Source organism: Nyctibius grandis, chromosome 6 (assembly GCF_013368605.1).
Source record: "Nyctibius grandis isolate bNycGra1 chromosome 6, bNycGra1.pri, whole genome shotgun sequence".
Classification (NCBI taxonomy): Eukaryota; Metazoa; Chordata; class Aves; order Nyctibiiformes; family Nyctibiidae; genus Nyctibius; species Nyctibius grandis.
This window is the reverse complement of record NC_090663.1, coordinates 1,187,305-1,208,127: the sequence shown is the minus strand read 5'-3', so window position 1 is coordinate 1,208,127 and position 20,823 is coordinate 1,187,305. Positions and strand designations below refer to the sequence as shown.

Genomic DNA, 20,823 nt, shown 5'->3' with positions numbered 1-20,823 from the left:
CATTGCTCCATGCTCAGGAGCCCTGGCCCTCAAGCGTTGCTCATCACCAACCTTCTCTTGTTGGCTGGAAGGAAAAAGTGATTTCTTCTTAATAAGGGTTCTGCAAAGCCAAGTAAATAGATTTAATTAATTAAAAGCTGCTCTCTTGATACCTAATCTGAAGCTAAAACTCTTAGGGATGGATTTGATTTTGTGGGATGTGTGGTGTTGTCTGACCATGTAGCACTTAACGAGTCTAATTGTCTGCTGGACAAAGATACTGCATTGATTCTCCTTTTATATTAAACATAAAACTTCTTAGAAAAATCAGCTTTTCTCTTTGCTAATCTGTATGTTCCGAGTGATTTGACACTTGTGCTGTTGTGTTTTAACTCCATACGTTTGCTTCCCTTCTCACACCTTAATCTGGGCTTGGTTTAGCTGTGGTATCCTGCAGTTCTCCAGATCAGCGTCTTCTCTCTCTTAAACACTGGGGCAAATGTTTTCTCTGCCTTTCCATCAAACTCCTCAGTGCTCCGAGGCCACTGAAAAAGGGACATCGATTTAAGAAGCTCCCTTGTCCCTCTGCTGGCTCTGTGTGGTCCCATCCCAGGGGTCTGTAGGTACAAGCTTTGGTTTTGGACCATGCTCCCTGTGCCGTGGCCTCTCCGTGCCATCAGAGATGCACCCGTAGAGGGTGGTATGACCAAGCTGGTCATCACAGAATCACAGAATCAACCAGGTTGGGAGAGCCCTCTGGGATCATCGAGTCCAACCATTGCCCTGACACCACCATGGCAACTAGACCATGGCACTAAGTGCCATGTCCAGGCTTTTCTTAAACCCCTCCAGAGATGGTGACTCCACCACCTCCCTGGGCAGCCCCTTCCAATGGCTAATGACCCTTGCTGAGAAGAAATGCTTCCTAATGTCCAACCTGAACCTCCCCTGGTGAAGCTTGAGGCTGTGTCCTCTTGTCCTATCTCTAGTTGCCTGGGAGAAGAGGCCGACTCCCACTCCACTACAACCTCCCTTCAGGTAGTTGTAGACTGCACTAAGGTCACCTCTGAGCCTCCTCTTCGATGCCAGCTGAGCTCCTGCCTTCAGAGGGGGCACCTTTGGAGACCACCCTGTACAGTGTGGGCATTGCTGCGCCAGCCTGTGGGCTTGGCCAGTGCAGAGAAGGATGCCTCTTCTTGACCATCTTGTTTTCCTTGGGGCTCTCAGATGTTGCTCCTGGGCCTCTTCGTCCTGGATACACTCACTTTTGTTTGCAAGATGTTGGGTGCAAATCCACAGCTTTTTTTTTTTTAAATAATAAAAAAAAACAAAACAAAACAAAACAAACCTACCCCAAACCCAGCAAAAAAGCAACCAAAAACCCCCACAAAACCAACCAAAGCCACCACTTTGTCAAAATTGAAAAGGGATTTCTGGGCAATTAATAAGAGGTTTGTTTATTTTTTAAGTAAACCTCTTAAAACCAGGAGAGCACTCGCTGTACATTTGTTTTCATTATTTGGGAAGTGTTAATGTATCTGGGTAGTGGTTTGGGGTTTTTTTGCCATCTTCAGTGACTGCAGAACAATTGTTGTTTTTTTTAAAAAAGAAAGCTTTTAAAAAATGCATCAGGGTGGTGTTAAGAACCTGGCAAATCAGGATGGCACGGGCAAGCCAGGAAATTTTCCTCTTAAGAGTTAACAGGGCTGATTCATGGACTCATGGAATCATTTGGGTTGGAAACAACCTTTAAGATCATCGAGTCCAACCTTTAACCCAGCACTGCCAAGGCCACCACTAACCCATGTCCCTCAGCACCACATCTACATGACTTTTAAATCCCCCCAGAGATGGTGACTCCACCACTGCCCTGGGCAGCCTGTTCCAGTGCTTGACAACCCTTTGGGTGAAGAAATTGTCCCTGATCTCCAATCTAAACCTCCCCTGGCACAACTTGAGGCCATTTCCTCTCATCCCATCACTTGTTACCTGGGAGAAGAGACCAACCCCCCCCTTGCTACACCCTCCTTTCCAGCAATATTGCATTATGAATTGGAAAAGTCAGCAAATTCCGTGTTGAAATTACTGGGACAACTTATGGTGTTTATAGAAAAGTGGACATTTAATATTGAGGAATTCCAAGTTGTTGGCCCACTTTTCTGCTGCATGAAGTCCATGGATTTGCGTGTCTAAATATACTTAATCACATCGATCCCAATGCTTGTCGCAGATTAAAAAGAAATTCTGTTGGTAGCAAAAAAATAAAAGTAATTGGAAACTTTGACACTATTTGAGACCTGCCAAGCTTTGTTTTTCATGGGAATTCATTAATTCTGTGATAACTTGGTGGAAGCTTTCTCGGTGCTACAACAGGACTTTTGTTTGCATTTCAGTGACCACATTGCACCTAATTTTGGCCAAGTGAAAAGCAGGAGGCACTGGAAGGTTCCTCCTCCACGAAGCCAGAGGTGCTTCTACAAGGGTGGTGGGATGAGGCCCCTGGGACAACCTGCTGGGGTCTCTTCTGGGGCTCGGTGGCCATTGCCAGCTCGTGCCACCACCGTGGCTCTGGCAGCGGTAGGTGTGTGCCGAGGAGCCCCCTCTCCCTACCGCCACGAGGTGGGTAGTGGCAGCGTATTCCTGATTGCACGTTAAGATTAATGGGTATTTATTTTAACAACCATTCCGTTTCAGTAGCTTTTAATGAGTCCTTTGATAGCAAGTTCCTTAATTAACAAGGCAGCCTTTCAGCGTTTCCTTTCCCTAATTGTTAACATATTTGCTATTTTCGAACATATGTGCTACCGTGAGCAGGGCCGGCTCCGCAGCCTCTGTGCTGACCTTCCCCGCGGTGGCTGCCTGTCCTTCTGGGAACCCAGAGGCTTCAATCTGCTGCCCAAGGATGAAATATAGATGAAACAAGATGATTTCATGGCTGATCGCCTGAAATGTGATTGACTTGGTGGGGTCCGTGGGGAGTACCCACAACGATGTGCTCTGGTAGGTGCCCCTTGGTTGCGTCTTTGGGAGAGCTTCAGAGGTTTAGCCTGGAGAAGAGGAGGCTCAGAGGTGACCTTAGTGCAGTCTACAACTACCTGAAGGGAGGTTGTAGTGAAGTGAGAGTCGGCCTCTTCTCCCGGGCAACCAGCGATAGGACAAGAGGACACAGCCTCAAGCTTCACCAGGGGAGGTTCAGGTTGGCCATTAGGAAGCATTTCTTCTCAGCAAGGGTCATTAACCACTGGAAGGGGCTGCCCAGGGAGGTGGTGGAGTCACCATCTCTGGAGGTGTTTAAGAAAAGACTGGACATGGCCCTTAGTGCCATGGTCTAGTTGCCATGGTGGTGTCGGGGCAATGGTTGGACTCGATGATCCCAGAGGTCTCTTCCAACCTGACTGATTCTGTGATTCTGTGATTCTGGTTTGGCTCTGCCCTTTCACTGATTGGCATGGCCACAAGGAACCTCTCTAGGTGTCCTTACCATGTGCCCAGAGGAAGCCTTGGTGGGACGGGGAGGGCAGCATCACCTTGAGATGTGTCATGGGAACCCCAATTACAGACCCCGACTGCAAAGAGGTTGCACCAAAGGCCGTGGACAGAGGGATTCATTGCCAGAAATATGGTTACAAACTGATCTGAGCCTCAAAACAAAAACCTGTGGCTTTTGCTCTGATAACATGCTTAGAATTGCTTTATTTCACTGGATGTTGGACCAAGCTGGAGCTTGGTGGGGGTGGCCGGGGAGGCACTTGCGCATCTCAGCCGTTGAGCTCTGTCAGCTTTCACCCGTGACCCCCGTTCTCCCTGATGCAAATCCAGTTCATTTTTAATGAGAGTTGCAAAGGTCTTGAATAGGGAGGTGGTGGAGTCACCATCTCTGGAGGTGTTTAAGAAAAGACTGGACATGGCACTTAGTGCCCTGGTCTAGTTGCCATGGTGGTGTCAGGGCAATGGTTGGACTCGATGAGCCCAGAGGACTCTTCCAACCTGATTGATTCTGTGATTCTGTGAATAAACGAGTGATACTGTAGAGGTGTTCCTGGAACTGCTTGGTGAGATTTTGAGATCTTCAGGTTTTTGTTAGCTATTGGTGACTTTGAAGTGGGTTTTTTCCCCCCTCTTTTTGCAGACAGCTCAGGTCATGGTTGTGTTTCTCCTCCTCTGCCTTCCTCTCCAAATCCCATCTTGTATTTTAGATAAATTGTTCCTGAGCTGGAGGGACCAAAGCACTCGGGCAAAGCATTTCTGAAACAGAGGCAGGGACCGAGCTGGTTTGGAGCTGTGCTGGGGAACGGGATTAGGATGTAACCCTGTGATTTCTCAGGCACGGGGAGAGCCTTTGGGAGTGCCACCGGTTCCGCCACGCGCTCACCAAAGTCATCAGGGCAATTAGCACGGGGTCTGAGCCATCACGGCTGAGAGCAGCGGCTCCTCTGAACCGCGGGGTTTTCTAGGAGCAGCGATGTCTAGGGATGACATCTTGGAGGCATCCAGCTCGATCTCCATGCCAAGGCACATGTCCTGACACCACTGCCGTGGGTGGTGCAGTTAATGAGGCTGGTGGAGAACATGTCCGTCATGGGCTCTGCTCTTCATGTCAGTGTGCCAGGCGGGCGCCCCGGGGCGACCGAGAGCTTTTCCTCCCAGCATTGCGGAAAAGCTCAAAAATGAACCAGGGAAAAAATAAAATAACTCAATGAAGTGAACCTCAGTGGTAAATAAGTGCCAAAGAACCAAGATGGGCACGTTGTGGTATGAGGATGTGCTTGATACATGCCCCATGCAGCACAAACCATCCCAAGTGGGAATACAAACAGCCGCCTTCACTTGCAGCAGCAGCTTGTTAGCGGTGATATATCAGTGTCCTGGTGCTGTTTTTTTTCTCCTGTCAACAGCAGCTGCTTATCAAGCAGATATTGCACTGTATTTCTGGGGAAATAGTGTAAAATTGATGTTCGTAAGCCATTGCTGATCTTATAAGGAGCTGTTGTAAATGGGCATCTGTTGCGCTGAGTGTAGGGGTGAGGCAGAAAAGGGTTAGGTTCAGTCTTATAAATAACGCTGAAAAACATGAATTCTGGAAGGGTTTTAAACCTTGGTGCCCAGGGAGTGAGATGCTGGGCATCCCTGGTGGTACCTTCTTTTCTCTAGCCAGACATTTACCACAATGATTTAAACCCCCGTGGCATCTCCAAGCCCTCTAATAGTAAATATAAGGAAAAATGGATTAATGCTTAGAAAAAATAATACCTGTATGTGCTTTTGTCTTTCATCCAGTAATACTGGGTCTAAACTGACAGGCATCTGTATGTTCTTAAATCGAAGATGAAAGACTGGGTCTGATTAAGGCAGGATGCTTTTTAGGGTTTAAACCTTAAGAAACCCCTGGCAGTGTTTAAGGCCAGGTTGGATGAGGCTTTGAGCAACCTGGTCTGGTGGAAGGTGTCCCTGCCTGTGGCAGAGGGGTTGGAACTAGATGATCTTTAAGGTCCCTTCCAACCCAAACCATTCTGTGATTCTATGAATAACGGAAATAAAAGATCAGGTTCTCAGCTGGCATGAGAAGATTCAGCTTCAGAGTTTTCAAAGACGCAGTGCACATTTGCACCTGAAAATAGTTTTGGGCCTGGCCAAATCCTGTGTGAAAAAGGAAGGAGGAGGGAAGGCTGAGCCAGAAGCTGCTCCCGGGCTTGTTGGTTGGATCCCCTTCACCATCTCTGCAAGGAACCGCAGTAGAAAGTGCTCACAAAGAACGTCCTGCAGTACCACTTACACGCTGCTTTCCTGGCGAAGACTCAGCAGAGTTGTCGTGCTGTCAAGCCCTGATGATTAAATTACTTTTTTCCATCCCGTCTTCCTTGCGTTCAGCTTATTAACTTGACATTTCATCTGAATTATTTGCTCTTCTTCACACCCTCTCGATGTCGCTTGTCATTCACTTTTTATTTGGGCAAGTCTGGCTGGCCAGAGGAATGCATGCACGGGGCAGGCGTGTTTGCTGTGGCTGTTGCAGGTGTAGGTAACCCTTTAGGTACCTCCACGCATGCTGATCTGCCCCTTGCTTGGTGTGCAAGAAGGTTGTTTCACTTAAATATTTGTCAGTGGGGTAGAAAACCTTCCTGGGGGGGGTTTCTTTTGACTTCACCTGGAATTGAGCATCTCCAAGGCTTCTCCAAGGTGCAAACTCCTGCTGATGTGCAAGTTGAGCTACTCGCTGGGATTTTCTCATGCTCCTCCAAGAAGGGTGAGGAGCCCTGTCCCCCGTGCCCAACATGGGTGGGGGGTCCCAGGGCACGGCTGCAGAGCTTTGCTTTTTCATCCTCTGCTTCCATCTGGGTCTTCTGCTCAATAGCACATCAAAACTACTCGGTCATAGCAAAAACTCAAGTGTCTGCTAGAAGTAATGAAGAAAAATCACAGTTGCATAGCGGCGCGCTTCCCACCGCAGTCAAGGATGAGGAATTGGCACGAGCAGTGTTTTAAATAACCAAATATGTCAGAAGGGCACAAGTAAATGATGAAAAGCGAAACAAAAAACCCCGAGGCTCTGCTAAACTTTATGGTTGCCATGCTTCATCTTAATTTTAGTGCAGGTGTTTGTTTGGAGGTGAGTAATGAACGCTCCTGGAGCCTGGGAACGGCAGTGAACAGCGGAGATGAAGTACCCTGCCCTGTAATGCATGGGTCTGCTCTTCTTTTTTTTTACATAAAAAATTATTTTTTTCCCTCCTGCTGAAGATAAATATGTCCTGAAGATCCAAACCAACTTTGCAAAGCTGGTAAGAACATTTCCCAGCACATGCATCAAACGTTTGCTCATCTCTCCGCGCCACAGTAAAGAAACTTGTGATACTTCGCTTGAAACACCGCTTTAATCCCAGTTTAAATACAGTTTGTAAAGTGCTTGTAAAAATCTGTGAGATCTCCTAAGCCACTCCTTGTTTTCAAGAAAGCGTGTTGAAGTCTTTTGTGTGCGTTTGAAAACATAATCTCCTCCTGAAGCTGTTGTCAGGGTAGCACCATTACCAGAAGTATCATTGTGGTTACACATGCAGATGTCTCACAGAATCCCAGAATCAATCAGGTTGGAAGAGTCCTCTGGGATCATCGCGTCCAACCATTGCCCTGACACCACCATGGCAACTAGACCATGGCACCAAGTGCCATGTCCAGGCTTTTCTTCAACACCTCCAGAGATGGTGATCGTTCTGTGTGGCGTCAGACAGTGGGTTTGTGCGAGTCTGTGCTCTTGTGCCAAAGGATTTCCCTACTTTTATGGCTTTAATGTATGTTGGAGACCCATGCAGATCTTACCTACCCAAGTCTTACCTGCCACAAATTTTGGGTGGCACACAGCAGTACTTGAGGAATGGGGGAGATCTTTCGAGCATTTGGAAATGAGGGAGAGTTTGTTTAATGGCCTTATGGGTGCTTTGGTTTTCCTTTTGTGCTTCTGGTCAGTCAACTTCTGAAGCACTTGGCTTAATGCAGAGTGTGCTTCCTGCTTGCCCCTGAGCCTGGTCCTCGGGACGAGGCAGAGCATCTATGTTGTTCTTGGAAAGGTCTTCTCTTCCTCTGTCCCCTTGTGGTGTTTCAAGAGGATCAAGAATCTGTAGGTCTTTATGGAGGATCTGGATTCTTCATCTCTGTGCTCATCAGCTTCCTTCTCTTCTGACAGTGGCTCTCCTGGTAGCTGATGCTTTAGCCAGGTTAGGGTGTGGGTGCTTGAGCTAGGTGACCTGCTTATGGCCTTTTGCAGGAGATGGAGCTTTCTGAGCACCCATCTCCCTTTCTCCTGTACCACAGCTCATCCCTACCCCCACCATCATCCGTTTCCTTAATACCACTCCTCCCTCTAGACCCCCTGTTTAATCACCACCAATTAGGGATAGCTCAGGAGAAGGCAAGTGCTGGTAACCACGTTCTTTGTGGTACAAGCAGGCACAGGATGTGGCTGGGTGCTTGAGGTCGTTCCTCACCACCCAGCCCTGGGGAGCAATCCTATCCATGTAAACAGAACTGATTTCTTCAATCACCTCCTTGCCTTGGTGTTTCCTTCTCCTCTGTCCCCGTTGGCATCTGGAAGGTGCCGCATGGTGCTGGAAGTGGGCTGAAGAGCATCAATGTGCTGGAGATGCCATTGTCACAATGATGTGGCCCCAGCTGTCTGCTCCCCAGTAGCCAAGGCTAAACCTTGAACTATGAGCTTCTGGTGTTGGAAAGGGATTTTGAAATTCCTGTCTTGGAATATACATGGACACTGGTTTAGTTGTAGGCTGGAGTTTTAAGTTGTTATCAGCACTATTTTGACCTATCAACAAAGTTCCTTCAGGCAATCTATGTAGGGTGTCAAAATATGGTATGTAGTCTTGCCCACATTAGGACACCATGATGAGAGATGCTTAAAGCTCTAAACACCCCCAGGTTCTCATGGATTTGAGCTACTCCCAGGCACTCTGCACCTGCCAAGGTCTAACCCTGCTAGTAGCAATGGGGAGTCCTAAAAAGTGATTCCCTTGAAGGACGGTGGTTGAGATTGAGCGCTACGTGAAGGTCCCACAGCAGATGGGAGACGTTAAAGAGGCTGCACTGGCAAGTCCTGGTCTAAAGAAGTTCCTCTTTGGTGTTGTGCTCGATGGCCTTGCTAAGTCTCCCTTTTCTCTTGCAGGGGAAGGTGGCGCAGACGGCGTGCATGTCGGCGTGCAAACACCTCTCCACCTCGCTGATGCAGCTGCTGCTGGAAGCCGAAGTGCGGCAGCTGACGCTGGGCGCCTTGCAGCAGTTCAACCTGGACGTGGAGGAGTGTGAACGTAAGATGCAAAATCATCTCGTTTTCCATGTCTCGCTTTGCCCGTTTGTACGTCAGGACCCAAGCCAGGGCTTTCGGTGACGCCAAGTGTTTGGGACTGGTGAATCCTGCAGAGCTCACTGGGGCTGCGCACGATGACGCTTGGCAATATCTTCAGGACAGAAGAAGCCCAGCAGATTCTAAGGGATCAAAGCTTTACTCTTCCTTTTTCTCTTGATGCTTTCCAGACCATCCCTGCTTTTTAAGATGGTATATTTTAAAAGTAGGAGGGCTTAGAGTGGGTAAAACATCAGGAGGGCTAACAAAAATCACTTTACTTATGACTGTTTCTGAAAACAATAACTGGCTTATGTTCTTAAGAAGTTCTGGTCCTCTCCTGACCTCAGCTGTTTGTCTTCTCTATCTGCTGCAGGGACTTTTTTCTCAAAGAGAACCCTTTTTGCAAAGTTACTGTTATGGAAAAGAGATGTCTTGTGACAAAATAACTACATCTCTTCAGAGGTGTGTGTGGAGCAGTGCTGGAGCACCGTGGCTTTGCTCTCAACCCTCCTCATTTTGATTCATTTAGCTTACACCTGAATTAGCTCTGAAATCCTAAGGTTTCCCTCAAGTTGCTTGTTATCTTGCTCAACAGAAGGGTTAAAAAAATATAGCACAAAACTGACAAAAGGCTTTTTTTCTTCCTATTTTTATAATTTAGCTAAAGCAGGTGAACACACTTCTGCGCAGGAACCTCTCTTACTTATGAGGGGGATGGATTTATTATTGGGATTAATATTGGGGTGGATTAGTGACCGTGGCTATGGAAAACGCAGAGCTTGATAGGGTTGATAAAGAGTTCAGGAAACCTTTGATAAAATGTTTTGGGGAATTTGAGGTGTTGGAGTGAGTCCAGAGGAGGGTGACCAAGCTGGTGAAGGATCTGGAGGGTCTGACCTCCGAGGAACGGCTGAGGGAGCAGGGGGTGTTTAGCCTGGAGAAGAGGAGGCTCAGAGGTGACCTTAGTGCAGTCTACAACTACCTGAAGGGAGATTGTAGTGGAGTGGGAGTCGACCTCTTCTCCCAGGCAACCAGCGATAGGACAAGAGGACACAGCCTCAAGCTTCGCCAGGGGAGGGTCAGGTTGGACATTAGGAAGCATTTCTTCTCAGCAAGGGTCATTAGCCATTGGAAGGGGCTGCCCAGGGAGGTGGTGGAGTCACCATCTCTGGAGGTGTTTAAGAAAAGCCTGGACATGGCACTTAGTGCCCTGGTCTAGTTGCCATGGTGGTGTCAGGGCAATGGTTGGACTCGATGATCCCAGAGGGCTCTTCCAACCTGGTTGATTCTGTGATTCTGTGATTTATTTTTTTGTTTGCTTTTCCTGTCTCTGAGAACTCACCAAAATCAGTTGTGTTGGTTTCGTTGTCGTCTAGCACTTACACTGTCAAAGATATTCCTCCACCCTTTTTAAAACATTTTGCTGATCATGTTTTAGTTCAGCTGCACCCATCAATAGTGAGATTAAATTTATTTCTGAGAAGGATCACCCAGTAAGATTTTTGGTGTTCCTGGGGGGTATTTTTTAATGTCCTTTTGCTAATTTTCAGCACTCAGCTGAACAGCCTGGGAGAAGGATCCCTGCTTAATGAATCATGTCCAGAATTTGCAGCTATATCTCATGTCCTACTGCAAGCAATACCTTATTTTTCTTTCAGAAGCGCCTTCAGCCCTAAATTCTGGCTAATTTTTGTAGCGTCAGGGCTGCACCAGAAGCAATGTTCCCAGTTGGAGTCCGCAGAGGGACAGGCGATGTTGCTGAGAATAATAGGAAGCATTTGTCATTAATAATAGTTTCCTTCTTTTTCTTTTGGCTGCAAACAGACTCGTAACCCTGCAGTTTTCCACCCCATCGGTAACGTGGGTCACTAAGCAGCTTCTCTTCCCTAAAAGCCCCTGATGCTAAGTAAAACGTGACATTTAAGATCGGGTTTAAAAGCCCAATTCCTTAAATTCCACTTGTTTTGTGAGACAGAACCGGGAGCACTCAGACATTCAAGAGCAGGTGACGCCAACGTGAGCAGCGGGGCCGGCGACCCGCTCCCCCCAGCCCCGGCCCGAGATGCCGTCTCGGGCAGGGGAATGGAGACGGATGCTGGTGCTGTAACCTTCCTATCCATCACTGTCAGCCCCCAGAATGCTAAACCCAGACAAAGTCCTTTTCTTCCTTTTCGGCAGCACAAATGCGTTCCCTCGTCCCTGCGGGTTTGTCTGGTGGCTTTGCTGACACCGGGGATAATTTCAGTTCTAATTTTGGGCAGCGGTGCCTCAAGATTTTAAGAAAAGCCAATCCTGAGAGTGAACTGGTACATTCAGAAAATATGTTTCAGTTTTCAAGGGTTTGTTTTTTTTTCCTCTTGTACCTGAAAGCGCAGGTGCCAATCTCAGCATCCTTATTACACCAGTTGCATAATCAACTTCATGTCTCTGCCTCCAGCCCTCTTTCTCTCCCCAGACCCCCAAGCCTTACCTAGTTTAGTAGCTTTATTGTGTACTTATTATATTAAAATAGGATTTTATAGCTGTTTGGAGCACTTCCAGTGAGTTCTGTGATGTGGGAATGGGGCTCCGGAGTTTCGATCCTGGAGTTTATTAGGCTTTTGTTTAAGTCTCTTGTGAATGCCAAAGGTAGAAGCTGGTTAAGAGAGTGGTGAGGCAAATTAATGAAAGGACTTGGTCGTATATTAAGCGTGGTTTGAAGGTGGTGCAGATATCTACTCTGATGTAGAGCAAATTATAATGCACATTACAAGGAAATGCATTTATATACGCAACAGATAACAATTGTAGAGGTGAAAAAAATGATGGCTTAGGTTTAAAACAAGACACTGGTAAATTAATGCTCCAGACTTGTGGGTTCATAAAATATTTCCTGATTTATAAATAAGTTGGTATCCCATCAGCATGAAAAGGGAATGGCCGCATGAACCATCGCATCAGACTAAGGTTTGGCACCAGGAACGTGCAAGCCCTGATGGTGCCTGGGAGAAGCACGAGGTCACGATGGGACCTCTTGCCAACCTCTTCTCCCAGACAACTAGCGATAGGACAAGAGGACACAGCCTCAAGCTTGGCCAGGGGAGGGTCAGGTTGGACATTAGGAAGCATTTCTTCTCAGCAAGGGTCATTAGCCATTGGAAGGGGCTGCCCAGGGAGGTGGTGGAGTCACCATCTCTGGAGGGGTTTAAGAGAAGCCTGGACATGGCACTTAGTGCCCTGGTCTAGTTGCCATGATGGTGTCAGGGCAACGGTTGGACTCGATGATCCCAGAGGGCTCTTCCAACCTGATTGATCCTATGTTTTGCATGTTCAAAGCACTGAATATCCAATTTATTAATTTTATGACCTTCAAAAAGAAAGCTTTTGGAGGACTGGGGAGAAGTAGTAAATGAAATAACCATTAAGAGGCAAATCTTGCATGTCTTGGTCGTATGAATAGTCCCGTAAACATCAGCAGCATTTTTTGTGTGACAGAAGCAAGAAAGAGTCGAGCTGCAAGGTTGTAAAAATCCCATTAGATGAGAGAAACCTGGGGAAAATGTGAGCTGGTTTTCTGTGGCATCATCCCCTGGTGAGACCACAGTGCTGGAGCCTCCGCCTGGACAAAGCCCTCGAGGAGACGTAAGGCACCGGTCCTGCCCATCGAGGTGGATGTCCTCTTTTTTTTCCCAGCAAAAAGCTGTTTTCCAAGCTGTGCATTAAAAGTTTGAAAGTCTTTTGGTGCAGATTTACAACCATGTGTGCGTGGATGGCACGGCTGACGTCCAGGGAAGGGCAAAAGGCATTTTTAAAGCATCTGTTGTGGCCAGGTATTAGTTGTAACTCTTGTTCTTGTTGCTTAGGTTTACACAGCTCTTTTTTTATGCAGTCAAGAGAGATTCTCTCACCTCCTTTTTAAACCTGAAGTGAAATAAGGCACGGAGGTTAAACCAATTGCCCAGAAAGACACAGTAGGACACATCTAATTATGTCTCGATTTAGGAGTGAGTTCTGGCTCCAGCCCAACGAGCCAACTTGAAAAGAGAAGAAAAAAAACAACAACTCTGGAGAGAAAAAAAAAAACCTAACACAAATATTTCTGTGAACCTGTAAATAGAGGAGGTGATGCTTTTTTCAGAACAGGCATTTGCTTTTTAAAATGGGTTTGCTGCCTTCCAGAATAACGTCTGTAACCCACGATTTAACAGTACGTGCAATGTGCTTTTTGTAATTGCTACGTGCCTTGTAACCCTGTTCCCTGCTCTGCTCTTTTTTTGGACCTCCTGGTGCTGATATATATTTTTTTTTTCCATACCTCCTGTACCTCAGAGGTAGTGGGAATCAAATGTAACAACCCCAATTTGGAGGTTGTGACTGAAAAAGCAAAAAGAAAGGGGGCTGCTCTCGCTCCTCCAAAAGTGTTTCCCATCTACGTAACCAGTTCCAGCAGTGGTTGAGGCAGATTGTTTTTACAATACTTAGATCATAAAATAAGGAGTTCCATAATCTCTAAAGTCTTTTAACTGCTGCTTTATGAGAAATTAAAAGCACCGTAAAAATTATATTTAAAATTTCATTAAACTCCCCATTTTGGGTCAGCCCACTCCTGGGGGCAGTCAATAAGAAACACAGATGTCTCCGCCGGTTTGAGGAATCCCCCAGCCCGACACGCGAGCGTGCCAAAAAGCACCGATACGGGGCCCAGCGCGGCCGTTCGCCACCTCCTTCTTGGCTCCGTTGTTTGGCTCCGAGGACTTTCTCATGCGGAGATCCCGTTCTTTGTGTAAGACACTGGGGTTTGCCCACCGCACCGAGGAGTCCTCTTCACAGAATCACAGAGTGGTTAAGGATGGGAAGGGACCTCTGGAGAGCATCTAGTCCAACCCCCTGCCAAAGCAGGGTCACCCAGAGCACGTTGCACAGGGTCACGTCCAGGCAGGTTTGAATATCTCCAGAGAAGGAGACTCCTCACCTCCCAGGGCAGCCTGTGCCAGGGCTCTGCCACCCTCAAAGTAAAGAAGTTCCTCCTCATATTCAGATGGAACTTCCCATGTCTCAGTTTGTGCCCATTGCCCCTTGTCCTGTCACTGGGCACCACTGAGAAGAGTCTGGCCCCCTCCTCTTGACACTTCCCCTAAGGTATTTGTAAGTGTTGATAAGATCCCCCCTCAGTCTGCTCTTCTCCAAGCTGAACAGACCCAGCTCCCTCAGCCTCTCCTCATAAGAGAGATGCTCCAGTCCTCTGATCATCTTTGTAGCCCTTCGCTGTACTCTCTCCAGTAATTCCTTATCTTTCTTGAACTGGGGGGCCCAGAACTGCACACAGTTACTCCAGATGTGGCCTCACCAGGGCCGTGTAGAGGGGCAGGAGAACCTCCCTTGACCTGTTGGCCACACTCTTCCTGATGCACCCCAGGACACCATTGGCCTTCCTGGCCCCAAGGGCACATTGCTGGCTCATGGGGAACTTGTTGTCCACCAGAACCCCCAGGTCCTTCTCTGCAGAGCTGCTCTCCAGTAGATCAGCCCCCAGCCTGTACCGGTGCGTGGGTTAACGGTTGGACTTGATGATCTCAAAGGTCTTTTCCAACCTCTAAATGATTCTGTGATTCTTCAGATCCTGCAATAGCTGATAGCTTTCTATTACGTTAGTGGCTCAAAGCCTCAGTCAGGTGGCTCTCTGTGCCCCTCAGATGTATGGTTAAAAAGAAAAGATTTATGTTTAAAAGAAATTAAAGCTGCAGATCCTCCAGAGACATGGTGCTCATACGTAGGGTCATGTTACTGTAGCTGGTGGTTCTTCTGTGCTGGCTGAGCTGGTGGTAACCGTGCGTGTGTGAGCTCCTCACCCATGGTGAGAGCCCAGGAGGGGACCTTTATTAGCCCATGATGAAGGACAGAGCTACATTGTGTGTGTCCTGGGTTGTGATGGTGTGAAAGGACCATGGCTATCGTTTGGGTGGTTGGTAGGAACTCCTTACGCTGCAATATGGGAGTTGTAGAAGTTTGAAGACTGGGATGACAGTGGTCAATGATGGTACATGGGTGGCCGATGAAGGTGATGGAGGAGCTTTCTGAGAAGAAAGGGTCTTTCTTTTTTTTTAGATGCTGATGGAGAAGCATTTGGACAATGCTCTCTGCTTCTAGCACGTTACTTAAGTGGTCTCTGCAAGTCTGACTCCAGCAAATCCTGGGAGTTTGCACAATGTCAAAGAGAAATTAACTTCTCTCCAGCCATTTTACATTGCCCATACACTGAGACCTCCTGCTTGCCTCTGCCATCTCCAACCATCAGCTGATTTTTGCCTTATATTCGTCCTTCATCTGTCCTATAAACCATCACCTGGTCTCCTTCAGCATTTCAGCTTTAGTGTTTCTCTCTCTGTTTTCCTTCTCATCTGTCTCCTTTGTAAACCTCTTGCTAATCCCACAGTGTCATCTCAGCCTCTCCTGTCCTCTAGTCCCCAACCTCTGCTGTCTGCTACAACGTTTTGGATATCCTCCATGTCCAACACCTTCCTGTGTTCTGCTTTGTTACCAGGATACCTGCTGATATTTATTTACCATCCTTATAGTCCTTTGCAACTCTAGGAAGAGAAGACACCTCTGTCCACACCTGATTTTGTTTAAGCAATTTGAAGAACACACAGTTCCTCAGCTCTGTACCCACCTTCCCTTCCCCACCCGTTGTGGACACACACTACTGATGCTTGTCAACCTTTGCCGCTCAAATGAGCTAATGGTGAGGTGTGCACATTCCACTTCTCGTAGTAATGGTATTTTAATGGAGCTGAGAACTTCATATCTGCTAAGAAACATCCATGTACATCTTGGGTTATGGCTTTGGGAACCTGTATAGATCTGCAACTTGATTTTGTAGACCTTTTGTTGGCACACATCTCATACAATTTCTTCTGAAGAGCTTCCTTTTCTTCTACTTGGAAACATCTAGTGGTCCAGCAGTGAGGAGTTCCTCTCTGGGGCTGTGGATGCTCCTCAGCCCTGTCAGGAGACCATCATTGCCCCTGGAGACCACTCATTTCTGTGCAATAACAGGACTTCAGGCTCATCTTTGTTCCATCAGAGGAACAAGTGATGGAGAGGGGTAGAAATTTTTATTTAATCTGACCCAGTTCCGTGTATTTTGGGTGACTCCTCCCTCTCCCTGCAGCTGTCTGGAATTCCCCAGATGGGGACGAGCTTTGATAATTTGGCTTATAATGGGGAACAGCTTCAAAGCAGGGCTGCGTGGGAATGGTGTGGGTGAAGTAAAAGCTCAGTATAGAAACTGGGATCTTGTGTCTGTTCCTCTTGCCTCAATTCCTACCTGTCATTTCTCACCTTTTTTCCCTTGCAAGCTTCTCCAAAGTCCACGCAGAGATCTGTTCTTCAGCTTGAGTGCCCTCAGGGTGTCATTTTGTGCCTCTGGGTAAGGTGCAAGAGGTCCTGTTGCTTGACTTTTCTAAGTCTTCCAAGGGTTTGTCTAAGGCAGGTCACTTTGAGGCTGATATTCTTCACTGAGGAATAGTGAGATGGTTGTTTCCTCAAATACAAAATCCTGTTCATGACTGATCCAACTACAAGCGGATTGTCCAGGTTCCCCTCACCAGGAGCTGCTGTAACCTTGATCCTGCAGGTCTGCCATCATGGATTCTGGCAGTGTCATGTGAGTTAGAGAAAATCTTACCCTCAGAATTATGTTTTTGAGGAACGAAGTTACCAGCTGTGTTTATTTGAACCGCACAATACATGTAAGACCCCGTCTCTGTGTGCGTCGCCGTCTACAGTACACAAAAAGAGATTTCCCCGTTCTGGATAATTAATTTACAGTGGATGTCTCTTTTCTGGTGTGCGTTTGAACTCTTTATTCTTTGTTCATTGTAAAGGGCTTAACGGTTCCTGTTCCTTGATTCTTTCATCGGTGAAATGTTTTGGAAGAGAGGTTAGAGTCCCCCTGTGACCTGCCCTGGGTGGCCCAAGCCTGTAGACCTTGCAAAGACATTACTTTTTTGGCCTGAACACAAGTCTCTCAAACCTTTAGCCTGGCTAAATGCTTTGTACAAACAGCCGCATACTGATCTGCTCTATTCTCTTGTGATTTTCTGCTCAAGGGGCTGTACTGTAGATGGCTTGCTATGTTTGCCACTTGCCTTGGTAGTGGAGACAGTACAATAAACGAACCCGACAGTACTGAGGCCAGCACTGTGCTTGGTTGTTCGAGAAAATTATCCTGAAATCTGGTTGAAGAGATTAAACCCAAGAAGAACTGGCTGTGTCTTTCCTCTAAAGCTCTGTTCTCTTCTTTGTGTCTTTTTTTCTTTAAGACTTTGTTCGTTCCTCCTTCAAAATAAGTGTGTGGCATTGGTATGTAAAATGTGACCTACGATTACAGAAGGTACGGCTATTTTTGTAACAACCATGGGGTGAAGCATTGCATTCATTCCTCTTCGGGCTCCTTACAGCCAAGTGCTGTAGCAGCTTTCTTCTACCATCTGAGCTGTATTCTTGCTCTCATTTCTTCTGTAATACAAATAATATGATCTCATACGTCATTTCACTTCTTGGACGTCAAGTGCGTTGTTAATGCGTAGAGACTCCAATCTGTTCTTTTGATGAGAATTACTGTTCAAGAAAATGTTGGTTCCATGTGCTACCAGTGTTGTCATGCTCAGTGTTGAAGGGCAGCGTCACTCCGTAACTCTCCCAACCTTCCTTAGTTCCTTAGTAAGAGACAGCTAGAGGTGAGCTGCTAACGAGCAACCACATCTTGGGATGAAATCTGTCTTGGGTTGCTCATGAGCAGATGACAGTAGTGATAAATTCACAAGTCTTGTGAAAATATAGTGCCATGGTCTAGTTGACATGGTGGTGTCACGGCAATGGTTGGACTCAATGATCCCAGAGGGCTCTTCCAACCTGATTGATTCTGTGATATTCAAGACCTAGTCACAGGCATTTTCTCATGGGGATTTGAAATTCATGCTTTTGGGAAGATCTTAAATTTCACGACTCCATGTGTGCTCCTAAATAGATTCCTAGCAGCTGTGAAGCCCTTAAATCCAAAATAGAAATTTTCTTTCATTGCAGTCCTTTCAGGGTTTCTATTTTCCAGAGTTTCTTCAAATATAATTAGTAACGTGATGTGGCCCCATCCTTAGAGGGTAGGACGTAGTGGTTCAGTCAGTTTGTTGGGTACCTCAACCCAGGGACGTCTGCGACAGAGTGACCCAGGGCAGTTTCTTCTCTCGAGAGGATGCTCCAGCGCTATTTCTTGCATCTCAACAGTTTTTAGCTTCTCAGGTACGTGCTTTTCCAAAGTGGGTGTGTTTTAGGATTGATGTGGCTTTTGGGATAATTTTTCCAGATGAGACAGTGGGGTGTACAGCAAATGTGTAAAGATGATTTATGCCTTGCAGATCAGAGTCAGAAAGCTTGCGTTAGTCCTCCCTTGCGTGTGTGCGCTGGCACAGGCAAGCGACAGTCAAATTTTATAGCAAACGTACATGAAAATGCCTTTACAGTTAGAATTAATTAAAACAGTTTTTGAGGGTTAAATTTAAACTCAGTTTGGACTATTTGCAGCCTAAATATTGCAGCACTGGTCAGTGAAACTGGATGGAAGCTGAGCAGCTCCTCGCTCTGTCCAGTCCCATCCTGTGCAAAAGTGGCAAACAGTGCGTAGAGACAACCATGGATGGTTTCTGCTGGCTTTGATTCATGCTTTTCCCATCCAAAATCTAAATGTGAACAGTAACAGAATCACAGAATCAATCAGGTTGGAAGAGACCTCTGGGCTCATCGAGTCCAACCATTGCCCTGACACCACCATGACAACTAGACCATGGCACTAAGTGCCATGTCCAGTCTTTTCTTAAACCCCTCCAGAGATGGTGACTCCACCACCTCCCTGGGCAGCCCCTTCCAATGGCTAATGACCCTTTCTGAAAAGAAATTCTTCCTAATGTCCAACCTGACCCTCCCCTGGCCAAGCTTGAGGCTGTGTCCTCTTGTCCTATCGCTGGTTGCCTGGGAGAAGAGGCCGACTCCCACTGCGCTACAACCTCCCTTCAGGTAGTTGTAGACTGCACTAAGGTCACCTCTGAGCCTCCTCTTCTCCAGGCTAAACACCCCCAGCTCCCTCAGCTGTTCCTCATAGGTCAGACCCTCCAGACCCTTCCCCAGCTTGGTCGCCCTCCTCTGGACTCGCTCCAACACCTCAACATCTTTCTTGAAGTGCGGGGCCACGTACATACTTTCTCTTTTTAGTTTTTATTCTTCATTTCTAGTAGTAGCGATGGATAAAAGTAACAGTTTTACAGCTGTGTTTGCTATTGTCCTGCAGCAGTTGTCGCTTGAGTGATGACTGCAAAGATGAGTGATCGTTTCAATCTTAGAGCTCTTCTGGCATCTGAAAAGATTAAAAAGCAAAGCCGTGGGTGTCTGAAATCTGGCGGCTAGGCCCCTGGAGGTACCTGTGTCTGTGTTGAAGGATGTTCTCCATCCCAAGATTTTAATGGAAGGTAGAGCAAAGAATCTGACAAATGACCCTTCTTTGGTTTCCAGAAATAAGGCAGTTGAGGAACAGGGCTGAATCCCAATGCCTAATTCATTAGTCTCTTCTCATTAGAGCCATGGGGACTGCTCATATGCCTGGGCTGCTATAGGAAGTCTTTAAAAATAGGACTGTAATGATTTGTTTTCCTTCTTTTCTGGCATTTGCTTGAAAATGAGATAACTTTTGGAAGGAGAAACATTCAAGGAGAAGACCATCTGGCATGAAATGACTCTGTTTGGCGTTTAAGGACAGGACGGGATTTGTCCTTTAGTACCTTTGTGCAGTCATGGAGACAGAAGGCAAAACCTCCTTCCTTATTGCCGAGCCATCCCTGTTCCTCAGCTTTGTGGAGCTGCAGGAGCTGTTTTGAAGGTTCCTTTATAGTAAAAACCAGAATAGTTGGACGATAATGGGCTCTGGCATTACATAACTTAAAAATCTGTAGGATGGTGTATATTTTCCCTCCCTTCTTCCTTTCTGCCATCACGCTTGGTCGCATCTCAAGAAAACATTTCTTTCCAGCGTGCAGCATCTACAGTATCTGCAGGAGCAACGAAATTCAGCCAAAGGCAGAAGCTCCCTCTTGAGTCTTTCATGATGTTGAGTTGTGGCTTCACAAATTAGGTCCCTTTGGTGATGAAAAGTTGCACGGAGAGCCGAGATAAAGACGTTACTTCTGTAACTAAAGAGGGTGAAAATTAAGTGAAGTTGGGCAAAATCAACCTCAGGCGTATCTTCAAAAGACACACTTGAATATGTGCAATCATTGGCTTCATGAGTGCTACCAAGTAAAAGCTGTTAAATGGCATGGAAGAACTAAGGTCCTCTAGCATGGATAAGTTCAAGTGCCCCTCAGTGGTTTTAGACTTCGTTTAAATAATGGATTAGAAGAAAAATAAATGACTTAAGTATGAATTTTTGGCCAAATTACACTGGAAAGAGGTAAACATGGCCTTGGAAATATTCTCTTTGCTTTGGAAGCCAATGTTATTCAGTTGTCAGATGTCTTCATCCAACATAAATAAATATGCCACATAATGGCCGCGATTCTTCCCATTTGGGGTGACTCTACGCTGGCAATAGCGCGTCCATACCAGATAATGCAAATAATCTGCTGCCGAATAATTAATGGTGCGGCTGGGCATATTTTTTTGATGAATGCTTATGGCGCCTGGTGACAGGCGTGAAATTAGAAAATTTCTTCAGTGCCCTAAAATATAAATAGCTTTCGGAACTGAAAAGAGTTTCACAGCTGAAGATTTTATTGTGTTTGAGAGGAAAAACTTTTCCACCCCCATCCCCCCCTTTCTTCGCGGTGAGTTGTTTGTCCATTCACAAAACAAATACTCTGAAGCCCAGTACGGCTCATGGGAATAAATTTCAGGTCGAATTAGTACAGTTTCCTTGCTGTCAGGACGGTGGAATTAATGGTGTTTTGATGACACGAATTTTGAAGGGCGAA

At 46.6% G+C, this 20,823-nt stretch overlaps 1 protein-coding gene across 5 annotated transcripts in view; it reads left to right on the top strand.

The window, feature by feature from the left end:
• EXOC6B (exocyst complex component 6B) overlaps positions 1-20,823 on the top strand; it is a 362,323-nt gene that overhangs the window by 252,592 nt on the left and 88,908 nt on the right. For all 5 annotated transcript variants that reach the window (XM_068402994.1, XM_068402990.1, XM_068402991.1 and 2 more), the window contains one exon: positions 8,648-8,789. In XM_068402994.1, the coding sequence (XP_068259095.1) occupies positions 8,648-8,789 (142 nt within the window). The remainder of the gene's footprint in view (positions 1-8,647; positions 8,790-20,823) is intronic.